Source organism: Sus scrofa, chromosome 9, assembly GCF_054392235.1.
Source record: "Sus scrofa isolate SSC_HxYL_T2T_F1_AM1 chromosome 9, Sscrofa_HxYL_maternal_Yorkshire_Landrace_v2.0, whole genome shotgun sequence".
In the NCBI taxonomy this organism is placed as follows: domain Eukaryota; kingdom Metazoa; phylum Chordata; class Mammalia; order Artiodactyla; family Suidae; genus Sus; species Sus scrofa.
The window spans coordinates 21,425,741-21,446,225 of record NC_139391.1 but is presented as its reverse complement, the minus strand read 5'-3'; the positions used below and the strand labels follow the sequence as shown (position 1 = coordinate 21,446,225).

At 38.0% G+C, this 20,485-nt stretch overlaps 1 protein-coding gene and 1 long non-coding RNA gene across 2 annotated transcripts in view; both read left to right on the top strand.

Annotated features, from left to right (window-relative positions):
* The window catches only part of LOC146399779 (uncharacterized), a 452,175-nt gene that overhangs the window by 74,408 nt on the left and 357,282 nt on the right, over positions 1-20,485 (top strand). The gene's annotated exons all lie outside the window — the stretch shown is intronic.
* LOC146399781 (thymosin beta-4-like) lies at positions 16,057-19,191 on the top strand. Its single transcript, XM_084975619.1, has one exon. It carries the CDS (start codon positions 16,057-16,059, stop codon positions 16,180-16,182), a length of 126 nt encoding a protein of 41 aa, XP_084831745.1. The 3' UTR covers positions 16,183-19,191.

Below are 20,485 nucleotides of genomic sequence, written 5' to 3'. Positions count from 1 at the left end.
GGCATGTTGAAGTTCCCAGGCCAGGGATGAAACCTGTGCCATGGCAGTCGCTTGAGCCACAGCAGTGACAACATTGGATCCTTAACCCACTAGGCACCAGGGAACTCCACAGCTGCTGTTTTTTTAAAATGCTTATCATGTACCAGGCACTATTCTAAGAGCTTCACATTAATTCATTTAATTCTTATAATAGCCCTCAAAAGATAAGCTACTATTATCATTAGCATTTCACAGATGATGAGCCTGAGGCTCAGAGTGACTAAGGGGCCAAGAATGATGGAATCTGGATTTGAGCCAGATAGGCAGGTTTCAGAGTTGTTCTTGTTCTAGGTGTTAAGCTTGACCTACTCACGGTCCTCTAGGGCTGTTCCCTGGCAGGTAAGCAAAATATGGGCAAGGAAAATAAAATACTTAATTGAAATAAAATGAGAAAATATACACAAATGATAGTACTTTAATTTAAACCACCCAAAATAGAGATGTCCCTATAGAACTATAAGTCAGTCAGTCTTCCATATGCCTTACACATAAAAATGTACATCAGGATATTTTATATTACTTTTAATAGTAATGCCATTTTAGCTATTTCTCTCTTTTGGAACTCTTGAAAAATTCATTAATATGAGATAGGAACTCTTAAAATAGATTTAAATCACTGGATTAAATTATAACTAACACTTCCTTAATTTAGGATCAGTATAAAGTATTGCAGGTATGATTTCATTCCAGGATGCTGGACCATTGATTCTATGTGTGCAGGACTGAGGTTATACCAGAGGAACTGGTAGGCAGTCCTTCCATTGGCCTTTGTAGAAAGGACAGAATCCTGATAGTCACTCAGCGGTGCCCCACTCCCTGACCTGTAGGAAGCCAGTCGTCAATTAGTCAACATTTGGACACCTTACTCTGTGCCCTCTTTTTTTTTTTTCCACTCTGAAAACTCATGTTGACTTCCCAGTTTTCTCAGTTTCACCCAGGATGACGGGAACTCATTTCTCTTCCGTAGTTCAAACCTTGACAAAATTTGGTAATCCTTCTGGCCATCACTGTCCATTTTAATTTGTGTTGTCAGCATCTCCCTATCTCTCTTCCTTGTTTTTATTTGTTATCATTTCTCTGCCTTTGCTTCTCCTTTCATTCTTCTTTCTCTCTCCCTCTTTACACATAGCTAAGAATCATTTCTAGTCTCTAGCAGAGGCTTTTGCAAGTTATTTTCCTATTACTTGGAGCCCAGTCTCAGTAATGATGTTATGTAGGCCCTCTAGGCTACATGATGAAGTATACTCTTGTTCTTTTGTTTTCATTCTCCATGCTTTTGAAGCTACTGTGATATACATCACCACAGACATCCTGAAAGAAGCCATTTGAGGGGCAGGGGTCATGCAGATTTTCCTTTACTGACAAGATGAAGAATTATTTTTGGTGTACGCAGAGTCTGGCCCACTTTCTGGCATCAGCTCAGTCATCATTGAATTATTATGAATGGATGATGCTAGAGAAACTTGTGTCTAAGTCAGCTGTATCCCTTATCTTATGTTTCATTGCTTTTCCTATACATTATATTGAGGGTTTGTCCAAAAATACCTCAAGTACACAATTCTGCAGCTAAAAAGACTTGTCACTAAGAAACTTTTAATAGGTACTTTTATCTTGTGTGTGTAAAGTAATTAAATCATGTGCTTTTACTCATTCTACTCAAGGTAGTCTTGGTAAGATATAGTTAAAGAATCATAGCTTGGGCTAATTTGGTAATACTTTTTCACTGAAAAACAACAACTGAAATGCCAGGCAGTCTATAATTAGAAAGCAGCCAAGTGTAGCTTATGGTCTGGGATTCCTGTTTGATAACCACAGATCACAAAGCCCAGGCATGTGGATCACCATATACCTGACCCATGGGTTTTCTGCAGTGTCCCTGGTCATTTAATTTAACTAATAAGTGTTTATCACAGCTCTTGAACTGCAAAGCATTGTGTCATATAGTTGGAGGTACTAGCAAAAAAAGATATGGTCCCTTGATCAAAAGACAGAACATAGAAATCTATTAAACATACTTAAAAGCAGGGTTAGAGACAAAACACCAGGAATTCATTTTCTAACAGCAGAATTTTGGAAAACCAGTAAATAGAGGATATTTCACTAGGCTTTGATTAAAATTATTCCAGTCTAACATCTCTCTAGTGTCTGAGGGATAGTAGCATTCTTTACTAAAGTAACATAACATCATGATCAGGAACACAAGCTCTTGGATGTGCTTCTTGTTGGCTGATGAAGCTTGAACAAGTTACCTGTAAAATGGAGACAATATTAAAATTTACCAGCATTGTTTTGAGGATGAACCAAGACAATGGCAGTAATGAGTTTTACACAGTGTTAGTACGTAGTACGCACTCAGTAAATGTTAGCTGTTTTTAAAGTTAGCAGAGGATGAACTGGCAGCACTATTTAAAGATGTCATATGTTTTTTCCATAGAGTAGGACTTGAATTAAAACAGAAAAATATGGAATGCCCACCATGAGATTTAGGTGTACCCATGTCATTGGCATTTTCTTCTTCCCAAAAAAGGTTTGTTCTAGCCAGGATGCTTCTCCTTGATACAGGCAACAAGACCACCAGGCCTCCTTGGGATAACTCAATTCAATACGTATTCTCCCGTTTCCAGAAGAAGTCACATCTCCCAGAGCCACATCACTACCAGTTGGAGAAAGATATATACCATGGATTCAAATTCATAAGTGAAGGATGATTTCTGTTAATAAGTAGCTACTAATTCCTGAGCCTGGCTGTTGGATAAAAGGAATTCAAGCATTTCTTTCTATGTTTAGTTCACTGGAAAGTGCTGGACGCATATCACAAGGTAATTAAGCAACATCCACACATAGAATGTTCTCCAAGTATTTTGAGAACTTGCTAAGGGATAAACTCTGCTTTTAAGAGCAAGTAGTTGGTAGAAAGATTATTTCAAAATTAGGCAAAAAACAATTAATTTGTTATCGTAGATGTCAAGAGTATCTTCAAGTATGTTTGTATATATTCCCAATATTTTTTTATTTTATGATAATTTTTATTTTTTCCATTATAGCCTGTTTACAGTGTTCTGTCAGTTTTCTACTATACAGCAAGGTGACCCAGTCACACATACATGCATATATTCTAGTCACTTAGGATGGAGCGTGATAATGTGAGAAGAAAGGATGTATACCTGTGTATGCCTAATATTAGATATTTTCATCACTGCTTTCCTCTAATGGGGGCAACTGTCTACCTTTAGGGTAGAAAATGCAAAAGCTTTGGTCAAAAATTAGCTTCAAGGTAAGTGCTAACACTGTGTGATCTAGAGTAAAAATCTTAGTTTGTCCTTGGTTATCTCATTTGTAAAATGGGGGAATAATGTCTGATTCATTTAGTTGTTGTGAAGATTGAGTCATAACCATTGGCTCACACCACTTTGAATAAACACTAGTTTCATTTGCCCCCTTAGTATATCATCTTTCATGGCCTGTATACTGTACCGCTGCTGCATCCCTCTAATGTTCTGCTTCATACTTATGACTGATGCAGCTATAGAAGCTCAGAAGGCCATTCCAGAGCTTTAGGTGGTGCCCAAGCAAATTCTGGATCAAGTTTTTTTTTTTGCTATTTCTTTGGGCCGCTCCTGGGGCATATGGAGGTTCCCAGGCTAGGGGTCTAATCGGAGCTGTAGCCACCGGCCTACGCCAGAGCCACAGCAACGCGGGATCCGAGCCATGTCTGCAACCTACACCACAGCTCACGGCAACGCCGGATCGTTAACCCACTGAGCAAGGGCAGGGACCGAACCCGCAACCTCATGGTTCCTAGAAGGATTCGTTAACCACTGCGCCACGACGGGAACTCCTGGATCAAGTTTGATGCCTCTGCTCCAAGAATGGATAATAGAAGAATCTCATTCAAGAAAAAAATATGAGTATTAGGTATTCATATTACGCTGGACATTAGGGATACAGATGTGCCCTCATAGAGCTCACAGACCAGCATGCAGTTCTTTAAATGAGGTATATGTGCTCATATGAGGAAAATGTAAGGTTCTGTGGCGTATATGAGGCATTCCAAACTCAGCTTTAGGTTCAGGAGTGGAGTGGCCAAGGAACTCTTGCTAAAAGAGAATGATAGTATGAATAGTCATGGCCACCACTTATTGAATGCTCGCAGTGGTCACTCAGCTTTATGAACATTTTTTAAAACCCAACTTTGTTATTCTATGCAATATCTCAGTGACAGGAATCCCCATTTTACTGATGAAAGAGCTTAGGTACAGGGATAAGTCATTTTTATAATGACACACCTAGTGAATGAGGCACTGGGATCTGATATCTAAACAGAAACTTTAAGTAGGTAAAAGAGGAATTCTGGGAAGACAGTGGAGGCTTCCAGGATGAGGGAATTGAAAGTACAAAGCCCTGGAGACAGCTCAAAAAGAGAAACTGAATGTCAGGGGGTGTTTGGGGAGCTAAGAGCAGGCTTGGGGGAAAAAGAGGAGGTAAAACCACAGCAGGAGGCAAGACCAGATATTCACAACTGAGTAAGCTTGGCAAAGAAGTTCCCATGCTTTATCCTGAAGGACATGGAAAGCTAGTGTGGGATTTAAATGCTTGCCAGAACCAACTTGCCGAATAAACACTCTGGCTAGAATACAGAGAAAGGATTGGAGAACAGTGGGGCCTGAAGTCAAGGAGAACAATTAGGATTTAATGATGGCAGTTTTGGGGACAGGCTGCCGCTAGGGTAGCAGCAGAAATGGTGAGAGAACTGGATGGAGTAGACAACTCTCTTCGGTAGTCGAAGTAATAGCAGGTGCTGATTAATTGAGAAAATAGTCAAATATTATCTCACAGATTTCCTGACGAAGAAACCAGTGGATGGAATTTTCATTTGTCGGAAAAGGGAATGCTAGAGGGAGGATATCAAAGAGAAATATATTGAGTTTAGTTAGCAAATTTCACAGTTGTCTGTGTAACACCCAAAGCTTGTTTAAAGTAGGGTTTTCAGGGGTAAATTTATCTGAAAGCTTCAGGTCTTTAATAAAAAGTCAGCCTGAAGAATCTGCTAATTGATTATGCCTTTTGTAAGGGAAATTGTGTTACTGTAGAGACTTTCCAGACTTCCTCATTCTCCAGCTTTTCTAGGACACTGCTAGGCACCAATGCTTTACTGTCTCTGATTCACTTAATCAGATATGATTTCTCATGTTTCTAACCAAAAAGCCTGAAAACTAAAGAAAGCATCTAGAGATTCTTCTACATGTTGAATTAAGACTTACTATTTCTGGAGTTCCTGTTGTGGCTCAGTGGAAACGAATGTGACTAGGATACGTGAGGATGCAGGTTCCATCCCTGGCCTCGCTTAGCTGGTTAAGGATCTGGCGATGCTGTGAGCTGTGGTGTAGGTCACAGACACGGCTTGGATCTGGTGTTGCTGTGGCTGTGGCATAGGCCAGCAGTTATAGCTCCCATTAGATCCCTAGTCTGTGAACCTCCATAGGCCATATGACACGGGTGTGGCCCTAAAAAGACCAAAAAAAAAAAAAAAAAAAAGAAAGACTTAGTATTTTTGGAATTCCCACTGTTGTGCAAAAGGATCGGTGGCATCTCTGGAGCACTGGGATACAAGTTCAGTCCCTGGCCGGTGTTTCCCCAGCAGGGGCCTGGGGCGCAACTGTGGCTAGGATTTGCTCCCTGGCCCCGGGAACTCCACATGCTGCAGGGCGGCCAAAAAAGAAAAGAAAAGAAAAGAAAAAAAAAAGACTTACTGTTTCTGATGGAACAGCATGAAGAGAATTGTCTTCAGAGAAAACAGATCTGGGTTTAAGCCTTAATTCCACTATTTGCCAGACAAATGAGCTAGTTTCTGAAATTGAGCATCAGTTTCCTCATAAGAAACTTTGAAATCATAGTATATAATACTAAACATTTATTGGGCACTTATCAAATTCCACATGTCGTTCTGGGGTTTTATATACATTGTACCATTTGCTTCTTAAAGCAATCCTTTACCATAACTAGTAATATTAATATCAGCTTTATAGAGATAATGATACTACATGACTATGACTCCTAAATGCTTGTTCTAAACCCAAGGCCTGTTTTCTGAGCTCCGAACTCATACACCTAACTGCCAATTTCCCTAATACATTAAAAATGATCTCTTGGAGTTCCCATTGTGGCTCAAGGGTGCTGAACCCGACTAGTATCCATGGGGATGTGGGTTCGATCCTTGGCCTTGCTCAGTGGGTTGAAGATCCAGTGTTTCTGCAAGTTGTGGTGTAGGTCACACATGGGGTTTGGATCCCACGTTGCTGTGGCTGTGGCTTAAGCCAGCAGCCGCAGCTCCGACTTGACCTCTACCTTGAGAACTTCCATATGTCACAGGTGTAGCCCTAAAACAGAAAAAATAAAATAAATTTCATGAGCTCTAATTCTTTACCCAATTCAGTAAATGGTGACTGCTAAGTTTCTCAATCCTAAAACCTTGGATTATTATTGATACTCTTCCTCACCTCCGCTACTTCTAATCATAAGAAAGACCTGATTAATCTATGTTAGCCTTCAAGTGCTACTCTAACAAATTGACCCAAATTTAGCAGCCTAAAACAACATCCATTCTCCTGGTTCTGAAGGTCAGAAGTCTGGTTTCAGGGAGTTCTGTTGCAGTTTAGCAGGTTAAGAACTCGACTAGTATCCATGAGGATGTGTGTTCAATCCCTGGCCTTGCTCCATGGGTTAAACATCTGGTATTGCCATGAACTGTGGTGTAGGTCGCAGATTTGACTTGGATGTGGTGTTGCTATGACTGTGGTGTAGGCTGGAAGTTGCAACTCCGATTCAACCCCTATCCTGGGAACTTCCCTATGTTGCAGGTGCAGCCCTAAAAAACAATAAAGAAAGAAAAGAAGAAGAAAGTCTAGTTCTCAGCCAAGATTCTCAAAGGCTAAAAATCCAGATTTTGGCAAGGATGAATTTCCTTCTGGAGAATTTGGGGGGACGAATCTTTTTCTAAGTCCATTAAGATTGTTGGTCAAGTTCAGTTTTTTTGTGATGGAACTGAGGTTCTAGTTCCCCTGCTGGTTGTCAGCTGGGGGCTGGTCTTTGATCCTGGAGATGGACAGTACCCCTTCCCATGCCTTCCATGGGGCCCTCCAGTTCCCCCTCATGCTTTGACTTTGCCTTCTGCTGTAGCCCTCCACTTCCAGCTGGATAGAGAGCTCTGCATTGAAAGGCTTATGAATAATCCAGGATTCTCTCCCTATGTTAAAGCTAGCTGAGTAGCAACTGTAGTTGCATTTGCAAAATTCATTTTGCCATGTAATGTAACCCTCATACTATCAGTTCCATAAGTACAGAGACTGCATCTTAGTTCACCACTTTGTATCACTGAGACCTAGCACAGTTGCTGGCACATAGCAGGTGTTCTACACTTTTTTGGTTGGAAAAAGGAGGCAGTGAATGTTTACATAACTTGCTTAATGTCACAACTAGGAGGTGTTTGAAACAGGCCTTGAGCTCATGCCAGAACACCACACAGAACATGTCATTGTTTTGAACATTACAAGAGCACATATAGAGCCTCGGACACATGGTAGCTGTTATATCCTCCATTTCCCCTTCATTATCCTGATGCCATCTCAGACTCTCCTCATTGCAGTGCTGGCTAATATTAACATCCTAATGGACCTCACTGAGACTAAGTGCTCTCCCTTCCATTCTATTTCTTACCAGATTAATGTTACAAAAACGCATTAAGTGAGGTCATGTCTTAGAAAAAACAGCATCTCTAAGGCCTATGTATTGTTACTACTGTTGCCATTGCTTCCACTTTCATGGCATCAAATCTAATCTCTTGAGCCATGCTTCTCAGGTGCTGGTCTCACAGCCACTTCCTCTGTCTACTCTGGCTTATTTCTCCCCATTCCTCATTATGCTCTCATTGTGCAGGCTGAAGCATCCCCTTTCTGTTGGAGAAACATCCATGACTCACTGTTACACTAGACTTTTGCTTATGCCCTTTCTTACTTCTTTTTCTAAATTATTGCCCACGCCTCAGCTTGAAAGCTCACTTCCTTCTCCCAGAGTCTTCCTCAACTCCACGCTTCATCCTTCTCCTTCTCTGAATTCCTATAGTACTGAACTGTCATCATGCTCTTTTGCCTTCATTTATTTAGCCTATTCTGTAATCCTTAACTGTGGGTCATTGATGTGACAGACATTGTACTGCACATAGACTGTGACATTTGCTCAATATTTCAGTGGTTTTTAGTTTGATGTGTGTAAGTCTTTCCAGGTATACTGTAAATCCCTCACAGGACCTCCTAAGAGGTTGAAAGTCAAGCTCTGGAGGCTAACAAACGGGCTGCATTCAGATCCTGGCTATTTCTTACTAGTCATTTGACCTTGGGCAGCTTACTTAATTTCTCTAGAACTCAATTTCTTCATCTATAAAAATGGGGAGAATAATGGTATACTTCATTGGGTTGTTGTTGTGGGAAATGAAAGGAGGTAATTTATGTAAAGCTCTTAAAATACTCTGTGGTATGTAAGTACTCAGTATTGTCTATTGTTATTTTTCATTGCTATCTTTACCACTATTCTGTACCTTCCACAATATTTAGTATAATAATGAGCACATAGTAGATGATGGATAAATACCCTTGGATGAATTATTATAGGAAAATAAGCTATATTATATAGCTAACCTAGCAGAGAAAAATTGGAAAAAGAGTTCAAAGGAGTATTGACTGAATTGAGCATTTAGTTGACAGAAACTAGGAACTAATTTGGGAGGTGATGACAGCCACAAATTATTCCATTGTATATAAGTCAAACTAAGTAAGGAACAGAGAAATTATATTCATTAGGTAATTTTCCTTTTTGAAAATTTTCAATTATTAAATTAATGTGTGCTGCTGCTAAAAGTGAAGTTCCAGCAATAGAGAAAGAAGTAATATCACCTCCATCATCACCCTTCACTATTCTCAGTGCTCAGAGGCACCTGTTATGAAGTTTCTTTTCTGGTTTTCCCTAAATTTTTCATGTGTATAGTTAGCTGCCTTTTCTATCCTCTATTTCCTCATTTTGAGAATTAGTCTAATATAACTCCTTCATAGGAGTGTTACAAAAATTTAATAAAGCACATAATATTTTATCCCAAGTTAATCTGAGAACAGCATAATTTTATAGGAATAGAAGCAAAAGAGGAGAGATTTGTCGGAGAACTTGCAAGGTGAATCCAGAGATTAATTCTCATAAAGGTATTAACTCTCAAATGCTTTCCCTTCAGTCAGTCCTTTTAAATGATTGCATTGTCCAAAAAGAATTTGTAGACGAATTACCTTTTTAAAGTGTTTGTTAAGAAAGAAAATAAATATGTGCATTTATAATTATTCATCACAAAGTCAGTTAGCTTGCCACATTCAGAGCATGTTTGATAATCAGAAAAGCGGATGAACAAATTGGAAAAAAAATAATTTACAGAATAAGTCAGAGAATAAGCACTTACTGGAGAACAGATAAGGAAAGTGTAGATTAGGAAGTGGAGCATGGCGGCCATGCCTGTATGTGCAGGACGAGCCTCTGCAGTGTCATTGTCCAACTTGCCCTCTGAGCAAGAACAACCTCTGAGCATGGGTGGTCTCCTGACCTCCCCATCCACTTATTCACCAGACATAGAATAAAATGGACTTCAGTAGCTTTAATTTTCTACCAGCTGTCTTCACCTCTTCTTGCCCTCTTTTACTCTCTAAACTCCTAATTTGCCTCTTAATCTGCTATGATGATAGTAATAATACCTTGGTGTTGAGGACAGTGGTTTAATTGTGTGAGTATAAATGGCAGTCCAGAAATTCACATCTGCAAGAAATGTACCTTTGTTTTATTCTTCTGCATCTAAACTGAATTTTTATTTTAAGTACCAAGGCAACTTCAAATCTCCACAAACTCCTTCCCCAGGGCTGTGTCTGTGTTGTCACTTGGGGACAAGGCAGTGGAGTGCAGGCAGCATGGCTTTGGGATTCATGATTCTTTCAGCTAAACTTTTATTTTCCTCTGTAGATCACAGGACCCTTCTGAAACTCCTGAGTCATCCACGAATTTAAAGAAACTCACTGGGGCTATCTCTCACCTTTTACCATTTCTAAGGCATTCCAGGGCACATGGGAGACATTCTGCTATACCTGCCCATGTTGGGACACTTGGGAACTCTGTGTGCTGTGTTAGGCCCCTTGACTTAGGCCATTTGTGCTATACTCAGGGGCCAGCAACAGCCCGTCCAATCATTCTCACACTGGGAATCTCCAATTTCTCCTTATACCACATCTCTCTGACATCTTCTGCTCCAAGTTGGAGAAGGTGCAGTTGAATTCGTCCCACAAGGATAATCCAAGCTCATCTCCCCATTTTAAGATCCATAACCTTCATTGCATCTGTAAAATCCCTTTTGCCATCTAACATAACCTATTCACAAACCCTGGAGATTGGGGCATGGATATCTTTGGAGAAAGTGAACTATTCAATTCTTCCACCACCTCCAAAATATGTCTCAAATAGGTTCAAATCTGTCTTTCATTTGGACAGTTATCATGGACTCCAGATTAGTTTCCCTGTTTTGGTTCTTATTCTTTTTCAGTCCCTTCTCATAGAGCACCAAGAGTGATCCTCTAAAGTTTGTTCTTTATGTCACTCTGTAACTTCATTCCGACATGGAAGTTGTGCATTCTCATCACAAGCACTTACGGAACTGATTCTTTTTTCTTCTTTCTTTTTGCCTTACTCTACCCCTTTCTCACCAGACTGCAGACATAGTGACCTACCTGTAGTCCTTCAGATATACGAGTATTCTCACTCCAGAGTCTTAGCCACTCCAGAATTCTCTGCCTGGGATGCTTCTTCCACCATCCTATCCGTCTCTATAGCCTGTTTTGTCTTTTTTTCTTCTTTCAGTTCTGAGATTGAAGAATATTTCTGTGGACACCTCATTGGAAAATTGGTCCACAACTGTTTACAGATATCTGTAGTTCTCCCCAACATGGACTCTTCTTACTTGTGAAAGGCCCCACTTTTCCTATGGATTTTCCTTAAATATCAGAATGCTAGCTAGTCTCCATAGTGGGGTGCAGAGCTCTGAGACTTCTTGTGTTTTCTGTGTTCTGTGTTTTAAAGCTCAAAATACTTTTCTCTAAGTTTATTAGAGCTTCTCTTCCCTGATACAGTGGATGACATAGTCAAGGTGAGCAGAAAATGAGTAAGTTACAGGGTTGCAAGTTTAATTTAAAAAATTAATATTTTAAAATATTATTCTGACATAATGATAAAAATAAAATCTTGAAAGATAAGTTCTCAGTAGATTGTAGTTATGTTCCTGTAACTTATCACTAAAGACTACAGTTTTTATTTTCAAAATAGCCTATGACATAGATGGTTTTTATTGATGAGTAATCTGACATTTTAATACGATAATATAATGCTGTTTTCAAAGTCTTCTTATTAGAGAGCATCATTAGTTTCTCTCTGGAAAAGATGTTTATTTTCCACATGTTTTGGGTAAATTATCTTTCTTGTGCATTAGTGGTCCTGGAGACCTTTTACCCGTTAATGACTTTCTCTCTTAGAATTTGAGGGAATATCTCAAATGCCCCCAACCTTTTCCCATGTACAGTAATTGTGTGTCAGGAGGGAAGGGTACATAATGTGTGATTAAATTGCAGTTCCTTAGCAAATGCATCATTATAAGAGATCTGAAAGTTCAGTCACTGGGGAGAATTCAGAGCACTTTGAAGACTTGAGTTCAGGGGGCAGAGAAAGAGATGATAAAGAAGTGATGATTAAACAACAAATCATCCAAAGCTAGGAATCTGAGAACATCGAAAAGCAAAAGGTATTTGAAACAACCAGAGAGAGAAGGAAGGGAAACAAGCTGGGGCAGTGACCCTTTTAAGTGTAGAGGTCTTCAGAGGGATGTCTCAGAGCATCCTATTTAGCACCACCCAGTCCTCCAAGAGCCTTGATTTTGTAAGCCCATGGAGTATCCAGTCTTGATGCTAGCCTGGTGAATTCTCTGAGAACATTCTGTGGCCAGACCTTGAGTGATTTACAAGTAGAAACTAGTGAATCTAAACAGTCACAAGACAGAGCACACTTCTCCCCATCTTTGCTCTCCTGACACAATTACATGCTTTATGTCAGCAGAAACAGATGCAAATCCATTATCTGTGGCACAGATGGGAGACTGGTCACATACCTTAAACCTTTTTAACTGCATATATAGCTGAGGGGGGATTTTAAAAACAGATTATCTGACTTAAAATACTAAGTTGGAAACCAAATCAAATATTTAATAAATATAACAAAGTTATTAATGATAAATGAACAAGGCTTACTGAATATCTGGTATGAGCAACAAGATGAAAATTTTGGTAATCCTAAGCATGCCTTACAACACAGAATTACTTGACATCAAATCAACAAATATATGTGTTTTCTTTTTTCTTTTTCATTGAAATGCAGTTGATTTACAATGCTATATTAATTTCAGGTGTATAATATAGTGATTTGCCGTTTTTATAGATTATACTCCATGTAAAGTTATTATAAAATATTGACTATTCTTTATACACTAGTATATCCTTGTATCTTATTTATTTTATACTGATAGTTTGTACCTTTTAATTACTTTACCCTATTTTTACCCCCCCTTCTCCCCACTGGTAACCACTTGTTTGTTTGCTGTATCTGTGATTCTGTTTCTGTTTTGTTAGGTACACTTGCTTATTTTATTTTTTAGAGTCCAAATATAAGTCATATCACACAGCGCTTGTCTTTCTCTGTCTGACTTACTTCACTAAGCATGATGTGCTCCATAACAGGTCCATCAATGTTGGTACAAATGGCATTATTTCATTCTTTTTATGGGTGAATAGTATTCCATTGTATATGTGTACTGCATCTTCTTTATTCATTCATCTGTTTTTAGACACTTAGGCTCCTTTCATATCCTGGCTATTATGAATAATCCTGCTATGAACATTGGGGTGCATGTATTTTTTGAATTAGTGTTTTTGTTTTCTTTGGATCTATACCAAGGAGTGTAATTGCTGGATCACATGATGGTTCTATTTTTAATTTTTTGAAGACCCTCTATGCTATTTTCCATAGTGGCTGCAACAACTTTCTTTCCCACCAACAGTGAATAAGGATTCCATTTTTTCCACATCCTCACCAATATTTATTACCTGTTTTTTGATGATCACTATTCTGACAGGTATGAGGTGATATCTTATTGTGGTTTTGAACAAATGTTTCTGTTTTCATAATGTTGAAGTTAGAGTTTTAAAAATAATTTTAAAGAAATGTTTTATTTTGAAATAATTTTCATTTACAGAAAAGTTCCAAAGAGAGCACATGGAGTTCCCATATCTCCTTTACTCATTTTCCCCTAATGTTAATCTTCTGTGACTCTGCCACCTTTGTTGAAAGAGACCAACATTGGTAACTTACTATTTCCTAAACTCTAGGACAGTATTTGGATTTCACCAGTGTTTCCATTAATGTTGCTTTCCATCCCAAGATCCAATCCAAGATACCACATTGCTTTTAGATGCTGCTGGGCTTTAATCTCATCTTTTCCATTTAGAAAGCTAACTGTAGCAGAAAAGCTATTTCTCTGTTGTGTAAAGTGTAGTTTACAGCAGTTTCTACATGTTGCCAAACTTTGTTTGAAAAGAAATATTTCTGATGATGGGTTTTGTCTGAAGTTTCCCAAATAACTCTTCCTACAAGTGGGTTGATTATTTTGTTGGCAGAAAGACAGACTCAGAGTGTCAAGAAATTTTTAGTATATAGCAGTAATGTGGATTTAGGGATTTTTATTTTCTGATTTAAATTATGGCTTCTTTCTCACTGACATTCTTCCTAAATCAGTACTCCCATACTCCCATTGGGGCAGATTAATACCTTTTCAGCCTAGGATCAATAAAATAAAAAACAATCCTAAATTATAATTACTATTATTATGGTTATATGTTATGATTTTTTAGGATAGATAACATTTTAAATAAATCTAATCAGTAATGTCATCCTCAATTAGATTCATATTTCCCAGAGCATTCCTTAACAATTTTCCACTAAATTTCCTAATGATCTCTCATAAGGAATCAATCTCAGACCTTTGAGATCTGAGAGACTGTCATAAGAGCCTGCCAAAAAAAAACCCAAAAAATCTTTGAAGTCTTCAGCTTTAACTTAAAAATTCATGTAAGTTTTGCATTCTACTTCATGAATATTTGCATTTGTTTTAATATAAAATTAATCTTTTAAATTATTTACCAAGTCAAAACTGAATCCTGTTTATCCTGTGCCTTCATAAACCTCCTTTTGCACTGATGGTCAGGAATATTGATGGCCCTGCCTGTTGATGGACGCTAGTTAAAGTATTCCCTATTATGATACCAGTTAGCCTCGCCAACCAAATCTCCCTACAGATACCATGATTTCCATGCAGAAAAAAATGTCCGTCTCAACTCCAGACATTAGGTCTTTATGCTTCTGGACTCTTCAGTGTATGGTTCCTTCTGTCTTAGATGTCTTCCCCCTCTTCACTTACTCAATTCCTGTGTATGTTGAAAAGGCTAATGACACAGACCTTTGAGTCAAGGAGACAGGGCAGCTGGGTCTGTTTTAGACCAGCATGTAAAGAACTCTACCATGTGGTCATGGTATTTAAAATTCTAGCACTGTCATTTATTAAGCAAATGACCTTGAGCGGAAACCTCACTAAGCTTTAATCTCCAACTGTGTAAATTTGGGATTTATACTAATAGCTAACTTTCAGATTTATTATGAGAATTAAATGGTGTGATGCATGCAAAGCAGTTCGTTAACTCTCAGACACACAGTAAGAGCGCAATTATTTTATTATTTCCTATATTTTAAGACCCAGTTCAAATATCACTCCTTTTATAGAATCTTCCTCTTCTTTTCCATGGAGAAGTAGTGATTTTATTCTTTGAGTTTCCTTGCATTTTTACTTAAAAAAAATAACCTAGAAATTAATGCCATGGGAAAATCATCATATGCTTTTAAATGATAAGATTATAAAACAGCAGGTGCAGTGTGTATGTGAGATAACTCTGTTAACAGTGCAGTATTTTCTTTTGGCATTGCTGTATTTTTCAAATTTTCTACAGTGAACATGTATTAATTTTATAACCCGAAATGAAGAAAACAGTGTTATGCTATTCTAACCACAAAACATTTATTTTATCAAAGTAATATATTCATATACTCCCCTTTTCTGCCACACCCAACCTACTGAATTCTGACCCCCAAAGGATATTATTTTCAAATCTTTTCATTGTTTTTCCCATTATATACCTTCATCTTTATAAATAATATGCATATGTTAGCTCTCAGATTTACCATTTTAAACATCTATCAGCTTTCTCCTCCGGAAGATAAAATCTTCTCTCTTGAAGCACTATCTAATTTCTCAGTGTTACTCTCCATTTTCCCAATATAGTTACACCACAGGATTTTTCATTAAAGCATTACACAGCATTGTTATTATGACTATGTAAATATAATTTGTAGCTCAACTAGGTAGTTTATTATGTTTATTTTGTGCATTTTTGTTCTGTAGAAATTAGTAACTGTTTCATGATTTATTGTTTAACAAAATTATGTACCTGGTATTGCTTCTTCCCAAACTTCCCCATGAGTCAGTTACCTCTCAACAGCAAACACATCCAGTGCTCTCTCTCTCTCTCTTTTTTTAAGACGTCCTTTCCTGACCCCTTGTCCTCTATCCTTACACAGGGCTATTTCCTTTCTAGGCCTCCATTATGGACTGAATTGTTTCCAATTAAAATCCGTATTAAAGTTCTAACCCTCACTGCCTCAGATTTGACTATATTTGGAGGTAGATCCTTGAAAGGTAATTAGGTTAAAATGAGGTGATTAGGGCACTCCGTGGTGGCCTCTGCAGAGACCAGACTCTGCTGGCTCACGCTTCACTACACTTCCTCTGCAGCCATGTCTGACACACCCGATATGGCTGAGACCAAGAAATTTGCCAAGTCAAAACTGAAGAAGCTAGAGATGCAAGAGAAAAATCCACTGTCTTCAAAAGAACAGGAGAAGCAAGCAGGCGAATCATAACGAAGCGTGCACTGCCAGTACACACTATACATTCCAGAAGCATTGTCTTCTTCCTTTACTTCTTTTAGCCATTGTAGTTTGTAAGATGCAAAGAGGTTGGATCAAGTTGAAATGACTTGCCGCCCCTTTTCACATCAAAGAATGGAGAACTGCTGACATGAACGCCACGCCTGCCTCTCCCCTCTGCCTATGTGGCTGGCAGGGAAGGAAAAGAACTGGCATGTTGGTGAAGGAGGAAGTTGGGTGGAATCTAGAGTAAAAAGTAAGCTGGTCCAAGGTATCCTGTGGGCTGTAAAGTGCAGTTTAATAATCAGAGTGCTATTTTTTTTTGTTGTTCAAACGATTTTAATTATTGGAATGCACATTTTAAAAATAGGCAAATAGTTTTAAAACATGAAAAAAATGAAGTTATTAGGGTGGGCCCTAGTGATATCATTATCATGTATTTCACCTTTATTTTTGAATCCCCAGTATTTTACATTTTAAGGATAGTGTTTGTTTAGAATTAGCCATGTATGTACTACTTTCTTTGCTTTTATTGGCTTCTTACAACTATATCTGGGAAGAATTTCCTTCTGCCTTAAATATCCCCTTATTAATTCTTTCTGTATAGGACTGTGGCTGGTAAACTTTGAATTTTTTGTTTGTCTGAAATGTCTTTGTTCCACTCTTGTGTGTATGTGTGTTTTATTTAAAACAATTTATTTACAATAAAAACAAAACAAAAAACCACCACAACAGTTCACCTATTTCTCCTATCTTCCATGTCCCCACATTTGGCAGCTACCAATCTGTTTTCTGTATCTATGAGCTTGGGCTTTTTTGTTTTGTCTTGTTTATTTGTTTGCTTTGAAGATTCCACACTGAAGAGAGATCACACAGTATTTGTCTCTCTCTCCCATTCCACTTAGCGTAATGCCCTCAAAGTCTGCCCCTGTTGAGGCAAATGGCAAAATTCCATTCTTTTGGTGGTTGACTATTACTCCATTGAATATACACTACAACTTCTTTATCCATTCATCCACTGATAGACATTTGGTTACTGCCCTGTCTTGGCTGTTGTTCATAATGCTGCAGTGAAAAAGCTTATATCTTTTTAGATTAGTGCTTTTGTTTTCTTCAGGTAGATACACAGAAGCAAAATTGCTGGATCCCATGGTAGTTCTACTCTTAATTTTTTGAGGTACCTTCAAACTCTTTTCCATAAGGCCTACACCAATTTCTATCCCTGCCAACGGTGCTTAAGGGTTCCTTTTTCTCCACATCCTTGCCAACATTGCTATTTCTTATCTTTTTGATAATGGTCATTCTATAGGTGTGAGGTGATATCTCATTGTGGTTTGGATTTGCATTTCCCTAGTGATTAATGCTGTTAACCATCTTTTTATATGTCTCTTGGCCATTTGTAATGTCTTTTTGGAAAAACTGTCTATTCAGGTCTCCTGCCCATTTTTTTAATTGGGTTGTTTGGGTTTTTTGCTATCCATTTGTATGAGTTCTTTATATATTTTGGATATCAGTCCCTTATCTGATGGATTATTTGAAATTATTTTCTCCCATTCAATAAGTTGCCTTTTTATTTTGTTGATAGTTTTGCTTTGCTGCATAGAAGGTTTTTAGTAGGATGTAGTCTCATTTATTTTTATGTGTTGCTTTTGATTGTGGCATCAGATTCAAAGTTTTATCCCTGAGACCTGATCAAGAAACTCATTACCTGTGCTCTCTTAGAGGAGTTTTGTAGTCAAACTTCAATCTATCTTGAATTAATTTTTTTCAAGTCTTTTTCTTTATAAATTGAAATATGGTTGATTAAAAATTGTTATTTTCAGCTGTATATATGTTCTTTTTTCAGATTCTTTTCTCATATAGGTTATCACAGAATATTGAGTAGAGTTCCCTGTGCTGTACAGTAAGTCCTTGTTATTTATTATTTTATATATAGTAATGTATATATGTTAATCTCAAACTCCTAATTTATCCCTCCTCCCTTTCCTCTTTAGTCACTATAAATTTATTTTCTATGTCTGTGGGTCTATTTCTGTTTTGTAAATAAGTTCATTTGTAGTTTTTCAATTTCCACATATAAGCAATATCACAAGATATTTGTCTTTCTCTGTCCTACTTACTTACCTTAGTATGATAATCTCTAGGTCCACCCATGTTGCTGCAGATGGTATTATTTCATTATTTTTTTATGGCTGAGTCTGAGTAATATTCCACTGTGTGTATATAATTAATATTTACCCCACATCTTTATGCATCATCTGTTGACAAATGGTTGCTTCCAAGTCTTTGGTATCGTAAGTAGTGCTGCTGTGAATCTTGGGGTGCCTGTATCTTTTTGAATTATATTTTTCTCCAGATATATTCTTAGGATTGGGATTGCAGGGTTGTGTGGTAACTCTATTTTTAGTTTTTTTAAGGAAGATCCATACAGTTCTTCATAGTGGCTGTATCAGTTTACATTCCCACCAACAGTGCAGGAGTGTCTTTTTTCTCCACACTCTTTCTAGCAGTTATTATTTGTAAACTTTATGATGATGCCACTCTTACCTGAGTGAAGTGATACCTCACTGTGGTTTTGGTTTTCATTTCTCTAATAATTAGCAATGTTAAGCATTTTTCATGTATCTGTTGGCCATCTGTATGTCTTCTTTGGAGAAATGTCTGTTTAGGTCTTCTGACCATTTTTCAGCTGGGTTGTTTTTTTCTTGGTATTGAGTTGTGTGAGCTGTTTGTGGGGTTCAGGTCGTGGCGCAATGGTTAACGAATCCGACTAGGAACCATGAGGTTGCGGGTTCGATCCCTGCCCTTGCTCAGTGGGTTAAGGATTGGGCATTGCCATGAGCTGCGGTGTAGGTTGCAGACGCGGCTCGGAGCCCACGTTGCTATGGCTCTGGTGTAGGCCAGCGGCTACAGCTCCGATTAGACCCCTAGCCTGGGAACCTCCATATGTCATGGGAAGCAGCCCTAGAAAAAGCAAAAAAGACCAAAAAAAAAAAAAAAAAAAAAAAGAGCTGTTTGTATATTTTGAAAATTAAGTCCTTGTCAGTTGCATCATTTGCAAATATTTTCTCCCAGTCCATAAGTTGTCTTTTCATTTTGTTTATGGTTTTCTTTGCAGTGCAAAAGCTTATAAGTTTGATTAGGTCCCATTTTATTTTTACTTTTATTTCTGTTGCCTTGGGAAACTGACCTAAGAAAATACTGGAACGACTTATGTTGGAGAATGTTTTGCCTGTGTTCTCTCTAGGAAGGAGTTTTATGTGGTATCATGTCTTATTTAAATCTTTTTTTTTTTTTTTTTTTTGTACATACCCATGGCATGCAGAAGTACCCAGGGCAGGGATTGTACTTGCACCACAGCAGTGACCCACACCACAGCAAGTCTTCAAGCCATTTTGAGTTTATTTTTGTGTATGGTGTGAGGATGTGTTCTAACTTCATTGATTTATGTGCAGCCGTCCAATTTTTCTAGCACCACTTGCTGAAGAGACATTTTCCTATTGTATAGTCTTGCTCCTTTTTTTTTTTTTTCTGGCTAATTCTTTAAAAAAATTTTTTTTAAATTTTTTATTATTTTATTTTTGTCTTTTTTAGGGCTGCACCCATGTCATATGGAAGCTCCCAGGTTAAGGTTCTAATGAGAGCTGCAGCTGCCAGCCTGCACCACAGCCACAGCAATACAGGATCTAAGCTGTGTCTGCAACCTACACCACAGCTCACGAAAATGTTGGATCCTTTTTTTTTTTTTTTATTACTCAATGAATTTATTATGTTTATAGTTGTACAATGATCATCACAATCCAATTTTATAGGATTTCCATCCCACAACCCCAGCGCATCCCCCCATCCTCCAGACTGTCTCCTTTGGAGACTGTAAGTTTTTCAAAGTCTGTGAGTCAGCATCTGTTCTGCAAAGTTCATTGTGTCCTTTTTTTTTTCAGATTCTACATGTCAGTGAAAGCATTTGATGTTGGTGTCTCACTGTATGGCTGACTTGACTTAGCATGATGATTTCTAGGTCCATCCATGTTGCCGGTATTTCATTCTTTTTAATGGCTGAATAATATTCAATTGTGTATATGTACCACATCTTCTTGATCCACTCCTCTGTCAATGGACATTTAGGTTGTTTCCATGTCTTGGCTACTGGAAATAGTGCCACAATGAACATTGGAGCACATGGTTGTCTTTTTGAATCATGGTTTTCTCTGGATAGAGGGCCAGGAGTGGGATTGCTGGATCAAATGGTAGTTCTATGTTTAGTTTTCTGAGGCATCTCCATACTGTTTTCCACAGT